Here is a 25,050-nt window from a genome sequence, read left to right on the forward strand (position 1 = left end):
ATGTATTAGAAAACATTTCCCATGCTCCTTTCGTCAGTCTCCCTGCTTCCTACTTGTTTGACTTACAAACCACCTTCAACTTGGCCCCTAAAGACAAATATAAACACAATAAATAAGTGGTGGAGAGTTAAAAATAAGTAACCCATACCTTCTCCTTCCTAAAGCCCCATTATAGTCACTGTCTCCATGGCATAAAAAAAACAGAACTGCAAGAAAAGTGCTTCCTATGTGTGTAGGTGATGTTGAAAGTGTCCCATTCTGACTAAAGGCAGGGAAATGCTAGCGGAATATCTGGCAGCTGTATGTCAACAGCCTGATGCTGGCTTATGGACAGACTTCCCACGGCATGAGGGGGAGAAGTAAGAAAGGGGAAAGAGGGGCTAAGAGAAGCGACGTCTAGTTCCAGAAGGCAACATGTGACAATTCAGGGAAGCAATCTATCCTGAAAAGATCTGCAAAAATCAACGCATTGATTTTTGTACCTATTCTTAATACTGATCCCACTGTTTCTCTTCTTTAAGAGTGAGGTCATAGCGTCAGTTTCTGTAGGGCTCTGAAATTCTTTCTGAGATCATAGGTCAGAGTTAAGCATGCCCAGGTAACTGAAGCAAGATTTTAATAGGAAAGAAATGACAGGGAATGTGAATTTCCCTTTGTCTTATGTCCTCTGCAAAATCACCTTCCATTCCAGATAATTCTGCTCTAAGTGTCCCTGGGGTGTCTCACAAGTGCTCCTGAGTCGCTGGCCTGCTGCTCATCCCTCACTCATGGTGGGCGCCACACTGCCCTCTGCCAGGCGTGGCCGGAACTGCTGTGTTTTGCCACTGCTCTGCACCTCTGCACAGGGCACCACTGTGCGTGTGCATGTGCGCGTGTGTGACAGAAAGAAGGGCTGTGACAGAAAACGTACTCTTTTCCCTCTGCTTTAGAGAAGACCCAAAGCAGTGCCACTTGTTTCTATACATTGCGAAGAGTTTAGGGAAATAGTTCTTCCAGTTTTTACTTGGAACATTGTATTTCTCTGGAACAGAATTTGAGCGAGCATGCCAGACAGTACTGAAAATCCCTAGACCTAGACCCCGGTGATGAGAAAGTCTTAGTTAGGGTTGGGCCCATTACAGTTGGGTGTTTCTTCCCACAGGAGAAGCTCTTCCTCTCACTGGCTCCCAGCCTTTCCTCAAATAGGCTTCTGTGGAACCATCCCTCTAGTGTGCATTTGTGTCCGGTTATGTCTGCACAGCAGTGGGCACATTTTGAGCTCTTTTGCAGAAGGCTGCTAAGCTCTCTGGCCCCTATGTTTCCCCCGGGCCCATCCGACAGGCATGCTTAAATCTGGTAGCCAACAGGTCTCGGGTCAAGCTGAAATCCCTGCTACAGGTGAGAATGGTATACCATATACATATGGCATATGCCATATACCATATACCTTTAAACAAAGGAATTGCCTTATATCCCACCCACCTCCAGATGTGAGTGTGGGCACATGCCTTAAATTCCATATATATCAGGGTTCATTCACTTATTTATTCTTCTTTTATCAATGAAGGAACACAAGATGCTTTAGATACAGTTCCTATATCATAACCCTCAGAATCTGTGGCTTCACTTTATGTTGTCATAAATGAGAATTCCCCAGTTAAAGCCTGATTTACAGCATCTTATAATTAACTCTGAAAATATCTCTTCAGAAATTCAGATACTAGTATCAACAACTCCGTACTTAATCCCTGTGGCTGAAAAGAAAGTATTACAATCAGGCATAGGCAGGAAATGTAGAATTTAGGTCAGTGATGGATGTTTTAATGTTCTTATGTTTTAATGCTCTCAATGCTCTCTTTGCCCCAGGTCATGCAGATGTATCTTCCTTTTTGTGGAATCGCCATATCTAATGCTCAGCTCTTTGCTGCCTCAAGGAAAGAATATGAAAGAAGCAGGGTGAGTAGAGAGAAAGGTTGCTGACAATCCTCAATGCTCTCTGTCTTTCTGGTTTCTGTGAGTCATTATATCTTTTAAAAACAGCAGAGATCTTGAATAACCCAGGAATCTTTTTTATTTGTATAATCGTGCAAGGCTATGGTTGAAGATACCCTTTAAGCAATAGCTCAAATTCTCTGTTGTTGTTTGGGGGAAATAGTACTAGCTTCTTTTAAAAAGGAAATTAATTTCACATCTGTACTGTGAGGCAGCAGATTTTTGCTTACTTGTAGCTTTGAAATGATAATGCAATTTTTTTTTTTTTTTTTTTTTGAGACAGAGTCTCGCTTTGTTGCCTGGGCTAGCGTGAGTGCCGTGGCATCAGCCTAGCTCACAGCAACCTCACACTCCTGGGCTTAAGCAATCCTACTGCCTCAGCCTCTCGAGAAGCTGGGACTACAGGCATGCACCACCATGCCCAGCTAATTTTTTCTATGTATATTTTAGTTGGCCAGATAATTTCTTTCTATTTTTTTAGTAGAGACGGGGTCTTGCTCTTCCTCAGGCTGGTCTCGAACTCCTGACCTCGAGCGATCCACCTGCCTCGGCCTCCCAGAGTGCTAGAATTACAGGCGTGAGCCACCGCGCCCGGCCGATAATGCAATTTGATGATGTTTTACAACTTGGTTCTGTTAAGAAGCATGATTTTACCCCACTTCCTAGATTTTGTTTTTGAATTGAAAGTTTTTCTGGAAGAACATCACAAGACAGTTGGACCAATAATGCAAAGACTTTCATAAAATTATATAGAAACACATTTAGAGGGATTGAGCTTGTATACCTTCATGAGTTGTAGAACCAAATAGTTAAAAAAAAAAAATGACCAGTGCTCAAAAAAATTCTGAAATAGCAAGTAGAGATTAAATTATATTAGACTCATTCTACTTTTAAATATAGGAAGATGATTGTCACAATTTAGAAATGTATTTAGCAAGATGATGTTCACAAAGAAACCCTCAGTTAATCTGATCATCAAATTGATTAACAACTTCATTTGTTAAGTATTGTGAGTTATGAAAATTTCTCAAGAAACAAATGAACACAGTTGATTACTACAGCCATCGTCCTTTACAAAACATACCACACTTTTTCTCTGATCTGGATCCTCTTTTCATCTTCAGCCCCAAGTCTTACCATTCTCATTCTTTCATCTGGCACTCTGGTAATATAGTTCCCAGTTTCCAGAAAACAATCTGTTTTTTTCATTGTTATCATACCTTTAACCACATTCTTCCCCTCTGTCATCAATGTCTTCTTTCCTTCCCCACCCTCCCCTGCCATCTACCTTGTGCATCCTTCAGGACCCATCTCCACCTTCCAGGTAATCTTCCCTTCTTCGCTTACTGTTTTTCCTTATCTCCTGCTATTGTTCTATTGTGGGTATCTATCACACTGCACTATAACATTTAATGAAGGCTCTCCTCTCCAACTACATTATGAACTCCTTAAGGGAAGTTTCATGTAGGATTGATCTTTGCATCCTTATGTATGGCACAATTCATTTACTCTTTCAACAAATATGTATTGTGTGGTTCTCTTCAGATGCTGTCTATCCAAATCCATGCCCTCATGGAGTTTACTAGTCTACTGGGAGCAATAAATAATAGACAAGAGAACAAATACAAACAATATAGCAGCAAGTTGTGATAAGTGCTATAAAGAGAGTTAAAGTGAGATGAAGGGATAAAGGGCTGTGGAAAGGTAGGATGGGAGGATGTTTATCTTAGAAGGTGATCAAGAAGGTCTCTCCAGGGTGATGATATGTGACCAGAGACCTGAATGAAGAGAAGGAGAAAAGCCATACAAAGGTCTGGGGAAAGCATTCCAGGCAGTGGAAATATCAAGTGCAAAGGTCCTGGGGCAGGAGAAAGCTTGGTCAGTGTGTAGAGAGAGCAGATAGAACAAGAGAGGATGAAAGAAAAGAAAATGAGGATGGAGGTGAGCTAGGGGCCAGATGCAAGAAAGGCCCATGGGCACAGCAAAGACTTTGTCTTTTATTCTGGGTACCATGGAAAGCCATTGGAAGATTTTGAGCTGTGTCTGATTTACTTTTAAAAGAGATCCCTCTGGCTTCCCTGGAGACAATAAACTGTCTGGGGAGGGGGAGAGAAGGATGAAAGCAGGGAGAGGAATTAGGAGAGGACTATATTGAAGTCAAGAAATAATGCAGCCGGGACTAGGGAAGTGAGAAGTGAGAGATTCCCTCCCAAATCAGTGGTGAAATCTGCAGGGCTTGCTGATGTCAGAAATGGGTGAAAGAGACTGTTGGCTTGTGCAGCTGGCAAATAAACAGTTGGATAAAGGAGTCTGAAGTTTTTTGGGAGATGTCAGGACTGGAGATTCAGATTTGGGACCCATTAGCACATAAATGGTGTTTAAAGCTGGGGGACTAACTGGGCTAATCTGGGGAAGGAAGAACATGTACATAAGAGAAGAAAAGAGGTTCAAGGATAAGCCCGGGAGCAAAAGAAGGTCGCTAGAAGACAGAGGGACAAATGCAGATATTTATTTCCTAGAAGGCAAGTGACATCAAAAGGCAGGGAGTATTCAACTGTGTGAAATGTTTCCAGTGTCTATTGAATTGCATGTTACCCTAGATTTTCTCCTCTTTTTCTCCTATTCTGGAGCTAGTCTGCATTGTTATTTGTAAGACTTTCATCACTTATTAGTAAAGCAGGAATTTTTAATTAGAAACAATAAAATTACTGTAATGTGATTTGTCAGTGCAAGACTCAAGGCACAATTAGTTTTTCCTCTGAGATAAATGTTCTTGTATATGGGTCCCAGAGGCTCTCTCCACACAGTCACAACAAATTGAAAAGTTAAATAATTGTTCAGTTAATATGATCCATCTGAAGCAATAGTCTGGATGATTAAGGAAATAATGTATTCTGCCTTAGAAACAGGGAATTTTGTTCGTAATTATTCAGACAATTGTCTCCTTTTTAATCTTATATTTGAATGTGAAATTATTACGCATTGACCCCTTACAGAGATTTGCTGTCCAAATGCTAAATTGTCAGGATTCACTTAAAATCTTTTTCACCTCCTGGTGTTTCTCTTTGCTTTGGGATCTTACAGCAATATGGTCCTTCACCACATTCAGTCTTTCTTTAGAGATAATGCTACCCAGGATGTTTGGTCCTCCTTTAATTGCTCCATAAACTAGACTCATTTCATGGATGTCTTATTAACTCATTCAAATGCTTTCCTACTTGAATAGATTTGGAGAAGAAATTTCCACGTTTCAAATGGTTTCAGAACAAATCAAATTCATTACTAAAGCTGAAAATTAGTCATGTCCCTGGGATGATGGTCAGTGCCATGATGAATAGACGTGAATTTGACAACTCATGAAATCCTTTTGTGGGAGGTCAGACTTGAGATCACACATCTTATTAAATTCTATTGCATAAAGCACCCTCTGGCCAATTCATTGACTGTGTCATTTTCTGATTGCTCTCGGAGAGAAGTATAATGTCTACCACCTGTACATAGTCCACTATTCTTAAATCTCTGGAAATATTCATGTTATTAAAAATTCCAAACAAGTATTATTTCAATGCAAAAATTGTAAGCTAACTTAGCTAGATAAAATGACAGGCTGTTATAATTTAATTTTTAAATGAGTACATAGTTTTCAAGTTAGAATTTAAGTTTTTTTTTCTTTAATTTGTATGCTTTTCATTCTGCTGTTTTAACAGAAATTTTAATGATGTTTTCCTTCCTGAGATATATAGTAGTATCTAAAGGTTCTCCTAAACAGTTTTGGATGAGGTAGTATTCCCCCTTCTTATGTACAAGGATTAATGGTAGTTATATATTTTGAAGGTTTTGAACCTTAATTAGTATTCACCTCTATAATTGTTTCAGAGTTCTGTGAGAGGTGTGCATTAGTGAAAATGAGTTTCAAATTTGACCAAGATGCTATTTGTTCCTGATAGTAAGGAAGAGCTGCTTTGTGATTTTCTGAAATAAATGTGCTTCGTCTTTATAAAATGTTGGGTTTATATCGAGTTGCATTGCAGAAAAACTACCATAGAAGGGGGGAAAAGGCTGTAGCTAATGACTCTGTCATCCCTGTTATATGGATTAGCTCTATTCTCAAGTTGTATTTTGAAGGTTAAGAGTGTGTTCTAAGATGAAATGATGGAAATATGTCAAAACAATCATAAATGCCTTTAAAATTCACCACACAAAAATATTTATAATATTTTATTAGAGCAAAGACTAAATGGAATTTTGAGGGAAAAAACGTCCCCTTTTCAGTTCTGTATCCACCTAAATACATCCATTTCATCTTTCCTAGGCTTTGCTAGAGGTGGTTAATGACCTCTTTGAAGAACAGACTGACTTGGAGAAAATTGTCAAGAAAATAATGCATCGGGCCCAAACTCTGTTGAAATGTGAACGCTGTTCTGTTTTACTCCTAGAGGACATTGAATCACCAGTAAGTAATCTTTTACCTTTCATATGGAGTTGAAGGCTGTGTGAATGGAATCAAATTGAGTTTATTTGTAATTAAACTTGTGAAATCGTGACTTGAGCCACTCTCTTCGTGATGCTTCTAACCATGAGGTGACTTTTTATAAAATGAGAATTTCTTATTTCCTTGACATGTATTTTCATTCTTATTTTGCTGCTGTTTTAGAAACACAGACTCTTAAGTTGATGGGGACCTTAGAGATCTATCCTAGCCCTATGTATTTACAGGAGAGGGGCCTAAGGGGCTCAGTGGTTTGCCAAAACTCACACAGCTCTATTAAAAGATACACTCATGTCTGTCTCCCATTTTATTTACCCATTAAGGGAAAGGCCTTCAGCATTTCTGACAGTGGACTGCAGCCCAGAAAATGTTCCACAGCCCTCTTAAGGGGAGGAGGAAGCAAACAAATGAATGGAGAATTGGTGCACTTAACTCTTGGAGCCTGGACAAATTGGACTTGAGCTGAGTAGAGTGGCTAGCTGTGGCTGGGCTGTCCCCTGCAGCAGGTTTGTCCTGCTGAGGTTTCCACGTTCTTTCACAGCTGCTTTGGGGCTGTGGATACTGGCAGAGGGCAGACTAACCAGGTGAAGGAGTCTCCTTCCCACCTCACTGCAGTGGTACCTGTCACTCCAAAGGAAAGCATCTAGCTCAGGGCCTCGGGCCTGTGCACTTGGTGATTCATGGCCAGATTTCAGGTTTTGTTAAGCCCTTTGGCCCATTGGGGGAAATCTGCCGGGTAAACAACAGTATTGAAAATAATGACCATCATCAATCTAAGTTCTTGAAAGTTAAATGTATAAACCCTTGGCAGCAATTTAATATCTTTGCTGAGAACTCTCCTCAGCGACCAAGAGTTGTCCACCAATTAAGAGCTGTTTGAATACCTCAGAGAGTGATATTTTACCATACTTTACTTAGAAAAGATTATTGCTTTTGCCTTTAGGTTTGTTTTCCTCAAAGAACCTTATGGTAAATTTTGGAGATTTAATAATAAGTATTGTAAAACTTGCAAAGTTAAGTTTTTTTTTTTTTTTTTAGTCTATATATGTTTAAAATGTTCAGGAGTGTTTCCCAGATTTTAGCAGAGTTTAGGGTTATTTTTATTTCAGTTGGTGTGGTTTACAGAAACAGTAGCCTTGCAAGTATCCTGTGATTGTGTAAAACTCAGCTAAACCTTGGGAGAAACACACACACACATACCCACTAGCCTTTTAACCCAAAATAAGTGACTAAGGCAAAGATCTCACTCAATTAGTGAAGGTTTATTAAGCCAAAGTTTGAGGCCAAAGTTTGAGGATGTGCCTGGGAAAAACAAGCCACACATGCATCTATGACTGTGTTTTCTGAAGTGGGATTTGGGAACTTCAGTATTAAAGGACATAGAGCACACAGAAAGAACAAGGAGGAGTGGAGTGGGCAGTGAGGCAAATGGTTACATTTTTGTGAGGCTCGAGAAATCTGCATTTTACATAAGACAAGGTGAATGTTAGAAGAGAAAAAGGGAGTGAAGGAAGAATCAAATATGCAGATGTCCCTGGATAGGTGGAAGAATGATCTTATCTTGTTTCTGTTTTGCACCTGGGAAGATAAGCTTATAATCAACATTAGTAGTATGGAATTGAATAGACTTTAATTTTAAGAGCTAGACTTAGCCTGTAGACCTAAAGTTACAATTTGCATGTCCTTGTGTATGGGAGGACAGCAAGAAATGTCCTTATGAATGATCTGTGGGGGCAGTCCTTGTAGATACCTGAGGCCTTTTGCCTTTCCATGAGACACTGGCTAATGTATAATTTTAGTAACAGTTATTAATTCAGAAGGAGGTGTTGCATGACTCAGCCTCCAGGCTTGACCTTCCCTTTTGTATAAGGAGTTGGGAGGGGAGGAGTCCTGAGATTTTTCTTTTCCTTTACAAGCCCATACTTATGTAGTGTGCTTACAGACACTTTGTGAAGCTCTTGAGTTTCTTTAATCCTCACCTTATGAGGTATGTATTATTATCATCCTAATTTTATATATGAGGAAATAAGGCTAGAAAGTTGAGTGATTTGCCAGAGTCACCTCCACTGCCTGATTCTAAGCCCCTGAAAGGAATGGGAAGCGGTAAGGGTGCTCATTGGTGCCTGGCAGGCTGCAGGGCCACAGAGAAGCCCTGTTAAGCAAAGGCAGGAGGGGGCAGTTGTTGGGGCTTTGGCTGCCAGGATTACCTGAGCCACCCCCAGGTCCCCGTGGTAGCAACTGGCTGGGGTAGGGGTAGGGTAGGGGTGGAAACAGGCTGGAATCTGGATAAGGACATAATCATTGTCTGTTAGTTCAGTTGTAAACAGACACGAAAGTAACTTAAACAAGCTAAGGGTGGTCATTCTTGCTAATCTTGGTGTGGTCTAGCTCTTGGGCAAATAAACAAAAAATTATAGGTGATGGAAGTTGATATCAAATATGGGGGCAGAGCTGGAGGGAATAGTAGAGACAGAAATATCTTCATGGTATAAGGAGGCGGGAGGTCAAGAAACACCATCTAGATACAGTAGACAGTAGAAGCAATAAAGGTGTTGGTCTATTACTGAAAGTGAAGAAGGGACCTTTTGGCTATCACCACTAAATATTCTAAGACTATAATGTTGGGGTAGAAAATTCTGGACCACTCCTCATCATTTTTTCTTTTTGTTTCATCCCCTCCCCTTCAAAGTGAGGATGAACTGCTCTAATCCACAGGAGCAAGGGCTGAAGATGAAAGTGAACTGAGAGAGAGAGAGAGATATCAATCTGCTTAGCATTATTTTATTAGATAGAAGGTGTGAAGAATGTTTGCCAAGGCTGTTGCCTGGGGAGGTAGTGGGATAAGTTGGGGGTGGGAATGGTGGATGTATTACCAGACACTAGTCACACCATGTCCAGGAAAAGGAGCCAGGCTAAGCAGGAAATCAGACACCAAAACCTGGTGCTGGCACAGTGGCTGCAACAAACAAAAAATCCTGAGGAGACAAAGTTCTTTGGCTTGACTTCTTCCTTTCCCATCTCAGAATGCTGAAAGTACAAACTGATATTAAAAATGTTTGTCATCTACATTTAATGAGGGGTATGAGTAATTATCAGAGAAGGAACTCAAGCAACACTCATAAACACAATTTATTTGATTGACCAAGAGCAGACTGAGATAGATTTTTATCCATTCAAAGATGGAAAACAAAAGTGGAACTTGACAACATGATTTTAAATTTCTAAAAGTTCATATGGAAAAATAAACATGTACGAATAGCCAGAAAATTTGTTTAAAAGGCATCAAAGATGAAGAATGGGTGTGTTTTGCCTGTGAAGCTGATGAAATGTATTGTAAACTAGAGGTAAATTCCTTGTAAACAAACAGCTGAATAAAATAGATTCCAAATACCCCAATGCATGTTGAGAATCTAGTAAAGACTGGTCTCTTACTTGTAGAGTTTAGAAAATTATTTCTAAGGGCAAAAATAGTATATTAAAAGAATTTCAGACTTGACAAACTTATTTTTACTCCACGTGTTTCAACAAGACAGATATTTTTATAATTATAGGGAATGCATATAGGATTTCCACATCACCAAGCAAATCTAGAATTCATTATACCTTTTCCTTATTCCTTATAACTTTTTTCCATATTATTATCAACAAACCTATCCATAGCTGGATGCTTTTTAGACATTGTCCATCACCTCTGATGCCCCTGGTATTTATGATAAACAGCAAAGAGCTTTGTCTTATGCAGAGTGCTAGTTCCAGTTTTAGATGTGTTATAACCAATTATTAGTTATCTACATAACATAAAGCAAAAGTTACAGGAAAAAAGATTAATATCAAGGTGTTAAGGGAAGTCCCCCTCCCCAAACCTCTCCCTGACTCTCTAGTCAGCCTGGTGTGTTGCTTCAGAATACAGAAACAAATAGCTAAATTCTGAGCTTTTAGGTTCCAAAATGGGCTTATAAAATTTATAGCAGGGCTGGGACCTGGAGAATCCTGCCCGTCAGGATGAGGGAGGCACAGAGTTGTGACCCAGACCCAGAGGAGCCTTGGGGATTTAAATATATCCGATGTTAGCGATGACTATGCTGAAGCCCAGCAAGTCCTTCTTACCTCATAGCAGAGGCCAGTCTGGGTGAGAAGGTGACTATAGATCAGCTTCTCTCCAAGGCACCCTGAAAGTTGCATGTCACCCTGGTGAAAATTTCTGTATTAAATGAGTTCAAATCCGAAATGACTGAGAAAACTTGCAGTAGCTGAATTTAATTAAAATTCTCTCTTTTGTCTTCTGTCAACAGGCAGAATTGGGCCTCAAGAAGAGAATTAGTTGAGTTATAGTAAAATAATATATTATTTGAACAGCTGTATCTGTGGCCTTTGAAATTTAAATCAATACAGAAATTACATTCTCTAATTAGTCATCTTGTATTTAATTCACATATATGACAATGGAAACATTTGAAATTAGATGGGTGGGAAGAAATGTTTTGAAAACAAATGTTTTGGAAATACATGGCTGGCAATTTAGAAAAAGAATACAAAAAGCTGAATTCCTACCTCATACCTGTTAAAATATAATTTTATAAAAAACAAAATTATGGCTCTCATGTAAATATAAAATAAATGCTGGTCAAAGATTGTTTTTAACTCATTAACTTATGAGACAACCAATATGATGTTAAAACCAGTCCAAAGAACATCTGAGAAGTTAGGTATTTATAGGCAATGTTAGGATACAATTTCAAGGTTAGAAATAAAACTGGTTAAAGACAAAACTAAGCCATAAAGTGTAACCTTTGAGGTTATCTCTTTCATTGGAGAGAAATTATTATATCTGTACCAGAGAAAAAGCTGCAGTTTAACATGTAACATCACTAAATCTGGAGTCTGTTATCAGTAGTAACTGACAAGTGAAACTAAGTACATTCCTTAGATCAAGGATTAGCAAATTTTTTTCTGTAAATGCCCAGGTAGTAAATATTTTAGGCTCTGCAAGTCATACAGTCTCTGTTGCAGCTACTCAACTCTGCCATTGTAGCATGAAAATAGTCATAGACAATATATAAAGAATGAGCATAGGTATGTTTCAATAAAACTTTATTTACAAAAAATAGGTGGTGGGCCACATTTGGCTTTCAGGCATTAGTTTACAGACCACCATCCTAGATAATCCTTGGGTGGCCTTTGCCCCTTATGACATTGAAACATGAACTACCCAGATTTCTGCCTTATTTATTTAATGCCAATATAAATATCAGATGAATCAAAGATTTAATGTTAAAAAAGTGAATGCAGGCAACACCTAGTACCCCAGGACTCAATTGTGTTGCCAGATGAGAAGGAATCAGCAAAAGAACTCTGGAAGTATGAAAAATCAGAGCGAAAGGACATGCCCCAAAGGGAACACCATCTCTCAAGCAATGGATACAAACAAAAATGAGAACATTGAAATGACAGATAAAGAATTCCAAACATTGATTGTAAGGAAGCTCAATGAAATCCAAGAGAAATGGAAAACCAGCTCAAAGAAACCAGAGAACCAATTCAGAATATGAATGAGAAATTCACCAAAGAGATTGATATATTAAAGAAAAACCAAATGGAACTTCTAGAAATGAAAAATTCATTTAAGGGAATACAAATCACAGCAGAAGGTTTTAAGAATAGACTAGACCAGGCAGAAGAAAGAATCTCAGGGCTTGAAGACAAGTCTTTTATATTAAATCAGTCAGTCAAAAATGATGAACAGAGAATTAAGAGGAATGAACAATGCCTATGAGAAATTTGGGATTATGTAAAATGCTCAGATATAAGAATCATAGACGTCTCGGAGGGAGAAGAAAATGCACAAGGACTAGAAAACCTATTTGAGGGGATAATTGAGGAAAACTTCCCTGGTCTTGCTAGAGATTTAGATATCCAGGTACGAGAAGCTCAATGAATAACTGAGAGATTCATCACAAAGAGGCAATCACCAAGACACATAGTCATCAGACTGGACAAAGTCAACACGAAAGAGGAATTCCTTCAAACCGTAAGCCAAAAATGTCAAGTAACTTACAAAGGAAAACCCATCAGGCTAACTGCAGACTTTTCAACTGGGATCTTACAAGCCAGAAGGGACTGGTGTCCCATCTTCAGTCTTCTTAAACAGAACAACTGCCAGCCTAGAATTTTGTATCCTGCAAAATTAAGTTTCATAGATGAAGGATAAATAGACTTTTCCAGATAAGCAAACACTGAGAGAATTTGTCAAGACCAAACCTGCCATGCAGGAAATACTCAGAACTGCATTATACATGGATCAGCACAGTGGTCACCCTCTTGTGTAAAACTACTCAAAAGCTAAAGCTCAGAGCTCAAATAAATAGTACAAGAGGTAAAACAAAGCAATAAGGTACTAACCAACAGGATGAACAGAACAGCATTCTACATATCAATTCTATCTATAAATGTAAATGGTTTGAGTTCCTCACTCAAGAGACATAGGCTGGCTGAATGGAAAAAAAAAAAAAAAAAAAAAAAAAACCAGCCAGGTATCTGGTTCCTCCAGGAAACACATCTGACTCACAAGGACTCTTACAGACTCAAGGTCAAGGGATGGAAAAAAATATTCCATACAAATGGAAACCAAAAGGAAGCAGGTGTAGCCATTCTTGTATCAGATAAAGTTGACTTCAAATCAACGGTAGTAAAGAAAGACAAAAATGGTCATTATATAATGATAAAGGGGGCAATTCAACAAGAAGACATAACAATCCTGAATATTCATGCACCTAACTCAGGAGTGCCAGATTCATAAAGCAAACCCTACTAGATCTAAGTAGAGAAATAAACAGCAGCATTGTAATTCCTGGGGACTTCAGCGTCCCACTGACAGAACCAAATAGACAATCCAAGCAGAAAATAAATAAATAAACACTGAACCTAAGTGGGAATACAGAACAATTGAGCCTAATAGATATCCACAGAACATTTTATCTAAAAACCACTGAATGTAAATTTTACTCATCAGCACATGAAACATTCTCCAAGATTGATCATATCTTAGGCCAGAAAACATGGCTCAACAAATTCAAAAAAATTGAAATCATACCATGTATCTTCTCAGATCACAGCAGAATAAAACTCAAAATCAGCTCCAAAAAAAAAAAAAACTCAATTCTACACAAATTCATGGAAATTAAACAACCTGCTGCTGAATGATTATTGGATCAATGATGAATTAAGACGGAAATAAAAAGATTCCTCAAACTAAATGACAAAGAGGACTCGAGCTATCAAAATCTATGGGATACAGCAAAATCAGTCCTAAGGGGAAAATTCATAGCCTTAAATGCCTACAACAAAAAGACAGAAAGATTACAAATTAACAATCTAATGGCACATCTCAAGGAAATAGAAAAGGAAGAGCAAACCAAGCCCAAAGCCAGCATAAAAAATAAATAACTAAGATTAGAGCAGAACTAAATGAAATTGAACACAAGGAAATTATACATAAGATCAATGAAACAAAGAATAAGTTCTTCGAAAAGATAAACCAAATTGATAGATTTCTTGCTAGATTAACTGAAATAGAAGAGAAAGAATTCAAATAAGCTCAATTAGAAATGAAAAAGGAGATATCATAAGTGATACCACAGAAATACAAAATATCATCTGTTATTACGATGAAAATCTCTATGCACACAAACTCAAAAATGTAGAGGAAATGGACAAATTTCTGGAAATGCACAATCTCCCAAGACTCAATCAGGAGGAAAGAGGACTCCTGAACAGATCACTAACGAGCAATGATATTGAAGCAGTAATAAAAGATCTTCCAATAAAATAAAGCCCTGGACCAGATGGATTCACAGCCAAATTTTACCAGACCTACAAAGAAGAGTTGGTACTCATTCTGAAGAAATTATTCCATAGCATTGAGAAGGAGGAAATCCTCCCCAACTCATTCTGCAAAGCCTGTATCACCTTGATACCAAAGCCAGGAAAGGACACAACAACAAGAACAACAAAACTACAGACCAATATCCTTTATGAATATGGATGTAAAAATCTTTAATAAAATACTAGCAAACCAAATTCAACAGCATATCAAAAAAATAATCCACCATGACCAAGAAGTCCAAAATAAGAATAATTGGCACCTCTTAAGGAGAACATGACAAATGGAACAGGAAAAAAAGCATTCAAAATTGTAACAGTAGGACATTTTACTGAAATGTAGGCAAACTTGGGTTTACAGGCTGATAGAACACAGCATTTCAGGAAAAGTTGATACTGATTGCTTAGCACTGAAACACATTTAGTATTGATAGACTTCAAAGATATTGAAAAAATACAATATGTCTATGTGCATCTAGACAAAAAAATCAAGTCACCTATTAGAGGAAAATTCATTCAGATGTTAGACTTCCTAGTGGCACTCTCCCATGCTAGAGGACCACGGGACAATATCTGAGAAGTCCTCAGGGAAGGAAACTATGATCCTACAATTTTATATCCTGCCAAATTCATTTCAATTATATAAGCTACAGATGGATATTTTCAAATATGCAAAGAAGAGTATAGGAAATATAGTTTCAAGAGTTCCTTCCTGAGAAATACGACAGGTTGAAATCTAGCCAAGCAAGTGATGAATGGAGAGGTCGGGATAAATGAGACTGGTATTGAATATTGAATATATTAATATTATATTTAAATGTAGAACCAAGGCAAAAAACAATGGGAAATATACTTGTAGAAACAAATTGTAAAATTTACATTATAAACCATAACAATGATGCTCGTTCCTCATGTCCGCCAAGAGCCATACACACAACAGGTATGTGTGTGTCCACATATGCAGTGGGTTACATTACAGAAGAGGAACACTGTACTTGGGGAATATATCCCATTTCTATTGAGTAGTATCAAGCCTGGTGTTTATCTGGGGAGAGATGTTATCTCATCTCTCAAGTTTGCTCACTGCAGATACAATCCTGAGAAATGAACTGGGCAAAGAGAAGTCAGGGCCTTGCAGTCTTAACACACAAAGCAAGACTGCACTCGGCTCCTGTGGATCGCCTCTCTCAACAGGTATCTTTGGTTTTGCAGAATATTTTAATTTTAATGAGTCAGATTTATCAACTTTTCTTTTTGATTTGTGCTTTAAGAGTTTGGTTATAAAAATTTTTATCTACCTCCAGTGACAATGGCATTCTTGTATATGTTTTTATAATCCATCTGATATTTATGATATTTTATATCCATCTAGAATTTGTTTTTTGTGTATATTATAAAGCTGTATATATAGAACGAATCGTCTTAGAACTGTTTTGTCCCCACTTTGTAAAGCCACTTTTACATCAAATTTTCATATATACCTAGGTTTGTTTCTGGCATCACTATATTATCCACACATCTATTTCTGTACCGGAGTCACACTGTGTCAATTTCCATAATTTTATAATACTTTGATATCTGATAGGGCAAGTCCTCAATGTTGGTCCTCTTTAAAATTGTCTTGCCTATTCTTTGCCCATCATTCTTCCATATAAATTTTCAAAGCAGCTTATCCAGTTCCCTGAAAAACTCTGTGTAGATTTTGATTAAAATAGCTTTAATTTATAAATCAATTTGGGGGAATTCTGCAAGTAAAAGAATATTCAAGGGAAACTGGCTTACACAGTAAGAACATTTAGTATTAACTGACGTGACAAGTCTGCAGGAGGTGGTTCTGAGGATGGTATAGCAGCCAGATGATGTGATCAAAGACCCAGGCTCTGTCCGCATCTCTCTGCTTGTCTCTGCGGTTGGCTGTCACCAGCTGGCTTTTCCCTTCATGGTGCACCAGGCAGTACGTTATCACATAACTGTGTCCCAGGAGAACAAAGGGAACTTCCTTTCACGTATCTTTCTTATTCTCAAGGAGAAAAGTCTTTTCTAAAAGGGGCTTGTCTAGCTGACTTTCTCTAAGACCCCATTAGTCAAGAATGAGATGTTGTCCAAATCATTTATATATTTAATACTTTTCTGTTCTTCATCTATCAATTTCTGATACGTGTATGTGCAGCACTTTAGTGTAATTGAGATTTATCAATATTTCCTTGTCCAATTATGCAGGTTATTAATTTAGTTGTTTGTATTATGTGTTTTTGAATTTGGGATTGCAGCTCATTTTGATGGGAGAATGTTTTCGTTTGTTTGTGCCATTGTTTTCTTTCTTTCTCTCTTGTCCTCTTTCCTACTTGTCTAATAGTTTGCAGAGTGTCATGGCCCCTAATCAAGAACCAGGATTTACATTGGTGGCTCAGATCTCCTGCGGTGTGGTAATATCACACCAAGCCAGAGGAAGCCTTATTCAGTTTCTGGGAGTTAAGCTGGGTCACCTGTTTCAAGGGAAGACTTTTTAGTCCCCAGTTCCTGGTAGGAGCTGAAATTCCAAACATCATTGCCAGCAACATCACTGCCAGCCTGTTTCTGGACTTGGGGTACAGTAGGCCTATGTCTTCAGGCTTGTGCCTTTGGAGATCTTTTCCTTTCTCTCCTCTCCTCTCCTCTCCCCATCTCTTCTATCTTCCTTTTAACCTCTAGATGTCTTTCTGGTTTTCTCTTTCTGTCTTTTATCAATCTTTGCTCTGTTTTTGGAAGAGATCAGATGTGTGAAAGCATGAATTTATAGCATGGTCTCTATTGACATTCCGTAACTACTTTTATAATCAGAAAAAAAAAACAAAACAAAATAGTATCATTTCAGGGGGAAAAATATCTCCTTCCTACAATAATGAGTTTTGCTTCTATTTTATTAGAATCATTCCTGGAAACAAAAACTTCCAACTATTTTTTGTGTGCGTGAGATTAAAAAACTGGTTATTACAGGTGTATGATATTTTATGACCTCTACATTTGAAAAGAAAGGAGAGAAAAAAATTTAAATCCGGTTGTAGAAGCTTTGCTTCACCAAGATCTTAACTCAGTGTTTAGAGATTGCATTCCTGGTCTTTAAACCAGGCACTGAGGTGTAAACTGATCAGTTAGCTGAGTGGACACCAAAAATAGAAATGAGGGATGCCATTCTACCCGTTTCTCCCATTCTAGCCCTTTCTCCTGACAAAATTAATATTTTACCCTCTTTTGCTTCTCTTAAGTGTTTCAGTGCATTGATTTTAAGAGACTTTGTCAATGGCATTTTCCATTGGACTGGGAAAGAAAACAGATTGCTCTATAGCTGCTGTCAACATTGGGAACTATTTAGTCCTTTGAACTGAATATTCCTTGTTTAATGTTATTCCATTCCATGAACCTGTCTAAGCAATTCTTATCACTTCTCTTAGTTCCTTTCCAGCTCATGCATTTACTATTATCTCTATTTCTCCTTGTGCTTGGTCAAAGAAAGCAAACGTAGACATTTTAATCTTGTGCCCTAAGGCACTGTCTCAGCCCTGGTATTTACAAGTGTTTTCTTTTCATGGATGGTCCCTATGGCTGGCAGCTACTTTGTTGTTCAGAACTGTATGAAGTACTTTCACGTAAGCTTATAAATACCAGGCTAGTTTCTGGAGTTTGTTTTCTAAAATGTGAAGCACAAACCAGCTGTGTTCACTTGTTTTCTAATATGTTGCTTAACTCCTTGGCTCTTATGTAAATATATGTACAACGAAGCCAGTGAAATAGATGATCTTCCTGGAGCCTACACCTGAGGGGAAGAGATGGGAGTGAGCATCCTGACTGTTCTGGGGCAGCCTATAAATCAATCCTCTCCGTCCTAAGTGGATTGTAAAATTTCCTTTCCATGTCACTTTCTTTCCATTTCCCTACCTTTCTTTCTTGAATTTTCCTTCTCCCTGTAAGGAAGCCAACTTAAATTCTCTTTGATTTTTGTTTCAAGTGTTTTTCTGGAGTGCAAAATGGAAAGTGTCTTAATAAAAAACCTCTGATGATTACCCAACCAATTATTGTTACATATACAGTTATCCCTTGGTATCTTTGGGGGATTGGTTCCAGGACTACCCATGGATACCAAAATCCATGCACACGCTAGTCCCCCAGTTGGCCCTGTGGAGCCCACCCATATGAAAGGTCTCCATATCCAGGGGTTTCACACCCCCTGAGTATTGCGTTTTCCATCTGCATTTGGCTGCGGATGCAGAGCCCGCAGATGAAGAGGGCTGACTATTTACTGAATAGCCAATTCTGGAACACTGGTAAGGAGGTTTTTATCATCACTATTTTTGGGGAAGCACAGAGCCCCGGTAAAGTTCAACATTGTCAACTCTGTGCTGACTATTCTCTGCAAACTCCCCACATACCCTTTTACCCTCATCTGTTAGTCTTTCTCTCCCTAGCTCCATGCCCTTGAAGTCTGATCTCTACATAGCACACTACTTGAATATTCTTGCCCTTTGGCTGCCAGTCGGGTTTGACAAGCAGGAGGGACCAGCAAGTTATTCTCCTTGTTCCTTCTCTGTCAGTTCTGGGGGTGGCTGGATTCTTCCAAGGGCTCTCTTCACAGCTCCGGCTTCTCCAGTACACTAACAACACCCTCTCTTCCTCCCACTCTCCTTCCTTCTGTCCCTCTTCTGTCACCTCAGACCTAGGAATGTTAACTGCTTTCCAAAGTCCTAGCACCTGGGTGCCTCACTGTTCCTTATTGGTTCCTTTTTACCCTACCCATACTTCTGTAACTAGTCCCTTTATAGAATTATGTTCAGTTGAACTCTTTTGAGTATTCTCTCTGTTCTCTGCTAGAACTGCCCAACTTAGCCCCTCAGCCTGGAAAACTGCCCCACTTCTCAGCCTATAGCCCACCTGCTCATCCTTTAGGACTTAGTTTACACTCTCCTCTGTGCACTGGTAGCATTTAGGGCATATGTTATGGTGAAACTACACATTAGTTCCCCCTCTGTATTATGTTGTGGGTTCCTCAAGGATGGGACATGATTTATACCCCTGAGTATTTCCAGAGCCTGTAACAGTGCCTGGTGCACTAAGTAGCTGATAAATGTTGACTTAGTGAATAAATGATTGTAGTAAATTACTAATTGTCATAAGTGAGAAATTTATCAAGAAGGATGGTAATGGATGGTTATTTAATTCATTCTTTTACCCTTTTGAGTAGTCCTCTTATGAAAAAATAGAGATTCAGAAAACTAAAAAAAAAAAAATGGTGATTATTTAATAGATAATTTTCTTTTTGGTGGGAAGAATATCTCTTTGAGCATAGTTTTTGTTTTTTAACTTGTTTTTAAATTAAAAGAACAGAGAAAAGCCAAAGTAACTAGTGCTTGATAAATATCCAAATCAAAAAGACTTCCATCCATGGAGCTTTTCCAAAGAACAAGCAGGAGGGTATTTTGTTTACTTCACTTTGGCGTGTGTACTGCTTTCCTCAGGGCACAATAACCAAGGCTGATCAGCAGCGAAAGGAGCTTGGAACCACTTGTTCAGTTTCATTGACCTATAAATCACTTCTGATATTTTCCCTTATAAGATTTTCTTTTATACTTTGTGTGTGTGTATTTATTTATTTGATCCATGTTCATTTAGTACATGTATAATAAAATCAGAATTGGATTTAGACAGTAAATTTAATAAATTAATGAAACTAAGAATCATAGAATTGGTCAGGAATAAACCATGGATTTTATTTTCTTTTATTTATGCTTTCACCTATTTTTTATTGGTCATAATTTTTGCAATGCCACGTTATACATCCCATTAAATTGTATCAAAAATATTTTAGCTGTTTTTACAGTTTTATTTTTTAACCCAGGTGTCTGACTATAAATAATTTTCTATTTGAATGCATTATATTTTTAATACTTTAAAAAATATGTGTAAATTGTCTGATGCTTGGAGGAGCAGCCAAAGGCCTGCCTGCCTGGAATTTGCTATTGAAAGGTACTTTTGAGGAGGAAAGGGAGCACTATTAATAATTTTTCCTGGACAGCAGGCTTAACTGAAGTGGGACTGTCCCATGACAACTGGAATGTACACGTATTCTCACTTATGTCCCCTACCACTTGCTCTGGTGCCTAAAATTTCTATCATTACAATCTTGTATTGGATTAAAGGAGTTATGACTCCAGGAATCCCCTTTCTGCATTATAAATTTCATGGAAATATTAATACATTAATTTATCATCAGCCATTAGCAATTTAGCAGAAAATAACTGATCTGGCCCAGAGATGCCTCTAGACCAGAGGTTAGCAAACTTTTTTCTATCAAGATCCAGCTATTAAATATTTTAGGTTTTGTGGCCCATATATCTCCGTTGCAGCTACTCAGCTCTCCTGTTATAGTAGAAAACAGCTATAGACAATACTTAAATTAATGAGTATGGTTCTGTTACAATAAAATTTTATTTGTAAAAGCAGGTGGTGGGCCAGATTGGCCCACGAACTGTCTTTTGCCCAGCCCTGCTGTGGAGGACCAGGAGGCAGGTAGATGAGTTTACATTCTAGAATTATTGCTTCTCAACTGTTTATCTTACTGTCCTCAACATGGACTAAGGCCCATATGTATGTTGCCTTGCCCACTGATCTGGTGACTCTGGGGGTCAATTTGACTATAAGCCTAATCTCAGGTTGCCCCCAAGACAGAGAATCTGTAAGGAGAATCCACCAGCAGTGCTGGCAGGTTCCTGAACACATGGTCAAACTTGGATTTATGTGACAGTCTTATGTTTCAGCACTTCCTTTTTCTTATCTGGCTTAGAGTAAGAGAAAGGTTTGTCCACACAGTTTCATTGTTCAACTTACATTTTACATTCTTTTCATGGGACTCACGCCTGCTTCTCTTTTATTCTTATATTGCTTGCCATGGCTGTAGGCCCTTAAATGTTGTATTTCTCTTACCCACCATTCCAGATCCCCTTCCCTACTTTTGAGTAATGCTCTTCTTCACAACTTAATGGCTCATAACTTAATGGCTTTGTTCAACTGTAATTAGTTTTATGGAACAAATTTATGTTATGTGTAAAAGTATTTTATATACATTTATACTTGTACTTCCCCTCAATTCACTACCAAAAGGATTTAAAGTACCTTTGAGCAAAAATGCAAAAATTCATAGTGAACAAATATTTTGCATGCCTATGATGTGCTAGACTTGTAACAGAATGAAAGGAAAAATTTCAAATGAAAAGAAGAAAAGAGAAAGCAAATTTTGTAAACAAAACCAGACCAAACCAATAAATTTAAAACTAAATTATTCTGCATAAAGGTAAAACTTTAAACCAAAAGCCTTGCTCTAAGCTTCCAAATATTCAAGGTAAAAGAAAAAAAATTTATAGGTTTTATAATTCTCTTGGTCTAGTGAAAGGAATCACATGAGCTGATCAAGAAATTTTTCTGAGTCTGCACTTTAAATTCTTCTTTTTTTAAATGTTGTATTAGTCTGGGTTCTTTGGAGAAAGAGAGCCAGTAAGACGTGCACACACACACACACACACACACACACACACACAGGGAGAGAGATTGAGAGTGAGATTGATTTTACTATAGGAATTGGGTCCCATAATGATGGAAGCTGAGAAGTCCCACAAAATGCTATCTGCAAGCTGGAGAACCAAAAAAGCAGGTGGTGTAATTCAGTCTGAGTCCAAAGGCCTGAGAACCAGGAGTGCCAATGTCTGAGGGTAGAAGATGGATGTGCTAGCTCAAACAGAGAGAGCGAATTTACCTTTCCTTTTTCTTTCTGTTATATCTGGGCCCTCAATGGATTGGATGATGTCTGCCCACGTTGGCAGAAACAATCTTCTTTAGTCTGTTGATTCAAATGCTAATCTCTTCTGTAAACATCTTTACATACACACTCAGAAATAATGTTTACCAGCTATCAGGGCATCCCTTGCCCAGTCAAGTTGACATATACAATTAACCATCAAAAATGCTAAGTCTTTAAAGGTTAGAACCCTTATTTATTATTTCTTTACTATCTCCTTATACTATTCACTATGCAATACACACTGGATAATCAATATTTAACCAAAGATCAGTCAACATTAGTATTTGATTATCTTCATTTTTATTCTAAAGACGCAGAAACCTAAGAATTATCACATAAGTGCAAAGTTAGGGAACATAGAATAACATTGCCCTCACTTCTGACACTACCTATGAGTTTGGGGATTCCCAAGACCATGTTCAGTTTCAATAATTTGCTAGAAGGACTCAAAGAACATAATGAAAACTGTTATACTCACAGTTACAGTTAATTACAAGAAAGGATACAGATTAAAATCAGCATGGGGTAGAATCTAGGAAAGTTCCAGATGTGGAGCTTTCAGTTGTCCTCTACTCATGGAGTTATGGACAGTGTGAACTTTTCTTGGCAACGATGTGTGACAGTATGCATGAAGTTTTGCCCACCAGGGCTAAGCCTCAGTGTCCAGAGTCTTTATTGGGTCTTAACCACAAAAACTGGGTTGGCCACCCACATGGCTGACCTCCGTGTCCCTCCAGTGGTGAACTGAAACCATGTAACCCAAAGCCCCCACTCTAAATCACATTGTTACTGTCTGGCCAGCCCAAGGCCCCCAAGAAAACAAAGACACATTTATCAGGCAGGATGTTCCAAGGACTTGAAGAGGACCTCCCAGGAGTCAAAGGCAAAGGCCAGACCTCTCTTTGAGAAAGGTTAAATTCTTTGCTATACTCAAGAGCAACCCATGGCTCATGAATTCAACATCTGATTTTGATGATAATACCATTGACCTGTTTATTGCGGGACACAGCTAGTAGTTGCCATGATCCGGAGTGCTGAAGTTGAAAGATACATAATCCTTGACTTTCCCTTTGTTCATTAAACATGAATTAAGTAAACAAAACAAATAAAATAAAATGTTTTGACCCTGTTTTTCTTTTTAGCCTGAGATTTATGTTGGAGTAAAAAGTTCTAACATTTTAGAAAAAAGAGGTGTTTTTTTTCTTTTAGTATTGTTTTAAAATTTCCTCTGTTACATTTCAAGAGTTCAAACATTGTGACATTTCATCAAGAGGTGTTTGTGTATCTTATTCATTCTCTTTGTGATTCTATGTCTGTAAGTTTTATAGATTAAAATTCTAAGATTTCCTCTTCAATTTGTTATATACCTTAGCTGCTATTTCTCAGATGTAAAAAAAAATATTTTTAAAAGAAGTTTATTCTCTTTTATTCTTTGAACATTTCTCAGGGTTATTTTTCTTAAGATGTGAAATCAGAAGTTCACTTATTTTTCCAGGGAGCACTAGTTTTAAGGAACCAGGGCAAATTAAGCTCACTACCATAAAGTATACTCCATGAGTGTAGGGATTTTATTTTATTTTACTTTTGTACTTTTAGCTCCAGTGTCTATTAATAGCACTGCTTGACACATACAAACACTCAGTACATACTTGTGTCAGAGGACAATTTTCAAAAAGTTAAAAACCTAACTCATGTACAAATCTAAAACTAGCATATATCAAAGATCTACACAATCATTAATGACAGAAATAGCAGGGTGGTAAAGTTCATTCAGAACAGGCACTGAAAGAATGCTAGTTTAAGATTGCTAGATTAGATTTTACAAATGATTACTATCATTCAGGACAATAAAATTGTAACTACTGGGTTTTCTTTTCTAGTGCACAGAAATCATTTGTATCTTTACTTAGATAAAATTCATTTGCATTGCTATAGGACAAAAATTATTTGCATTGCTGTCAGTTTTTCAGAAGTTAATATCTACCCTTACAGAGTAGTAAATATTCTCATCAATAGCAAAAAGTAAGCCAAAGAAGTATTCTTAATAATACTAGAGAACTTAATTGCATCTATCAGATCAGCAAATTAAAAGATATACCCTGCTTGATTTCCAAATGCAGAAACAATTAATAGTTTATTGGTAATTTGATTAATTTTATACCCAACTAACTTGTTTTACTGCAAGTTACTTTTTAGTCTGTGTTTATTCAAATTTGGGCATAAAGTAGGTACTCGGTAAATATTTGTAGAATTAATAAATAAAGGCAAAGTTTAAGTATTCTGGTTTGGAAGGAGATATATTCAAATAATTTGCTGTTGCAATACCACTTGCTCTTGCTTATGAAAGCAGTGAGAAGTAGTGGGAAAACTGGGACTGTGGAATCAAACTGACATGGTTCAAATCCTAGTTCTGCAATTTACTGCTTTTATGGCTTCCGGCAAATTACTTAACCCTTCTAAACCTTATTTCTCCTTCAACAAAATGGGGATAATATCCACCTTGCCAGGGTGTTATAAGCATCGATATATACATATCATGAATTGGTCACAAAGGATTGTGCAAAATGTGTCATTTACAGTAAAATGGTAGGATACAGCCTAGAATATGATAAAAATGGAAGAATTTACATCATCTAAGCAAAATAATGTAAAGAAATCACAAATGATGAGAGATCAAAGTGGAGATATAGGGCTAACTCCTTTTTTTAAGATCTGTGACAATTTCCCACTCTGAAAACAAATGAAATGTTTCTGCTATTTATACTATTATTGTTTTAACTCTAAGAATTATTTAGGGTATAGTTTGAAGAATTTATTACTTGGTGATAGCAAATAGTCTCTTTGTGGCTTGCTGGCCTTGTGAGACCCAAGAATATTGTAGCTGGAA

At 37.7% G+C, this 25,050-nt stretch overlaps 1 protein-coding gene across 1 annotated transcript in view; it reads left to right on the forward strand.

Moving 5' to 3' along the window:
* Nucleotides 1-25,050, forward strand: part of PDE11A (phosphodiesterase 11A) — a 332,704-nt gene that overhangs the window by 117,171 nt on the left and 190,483 nt on the right. The window contains exons 3-4 of the mRNA XM_045559347.1: nt 1,846-1,935; nt 6,284-6,424. Coding sequence (XP_045415303.1) covers nt 1,846-1,935; nt 6,284-6,424 — 231 coding nt within the window. The remainder of the gene's footprint in view (nt 1-1,845; nt 1,936-6,283; nt 6,425-25,050) is intronic.

Source organism: Lemur catta, chromosome 8 (assembly GCF_020740605.2).
Source record: "Lemur catta isolate mLemCat1 chromosome 8, mLemCat1.pri, whole genome shotgun sequence".
Taxonomy (NCBI): Eukaryota; Metazoa; Chordata; class Mammalia; order Primates; family Lemuridae; genus Lemur; species Lemur catta.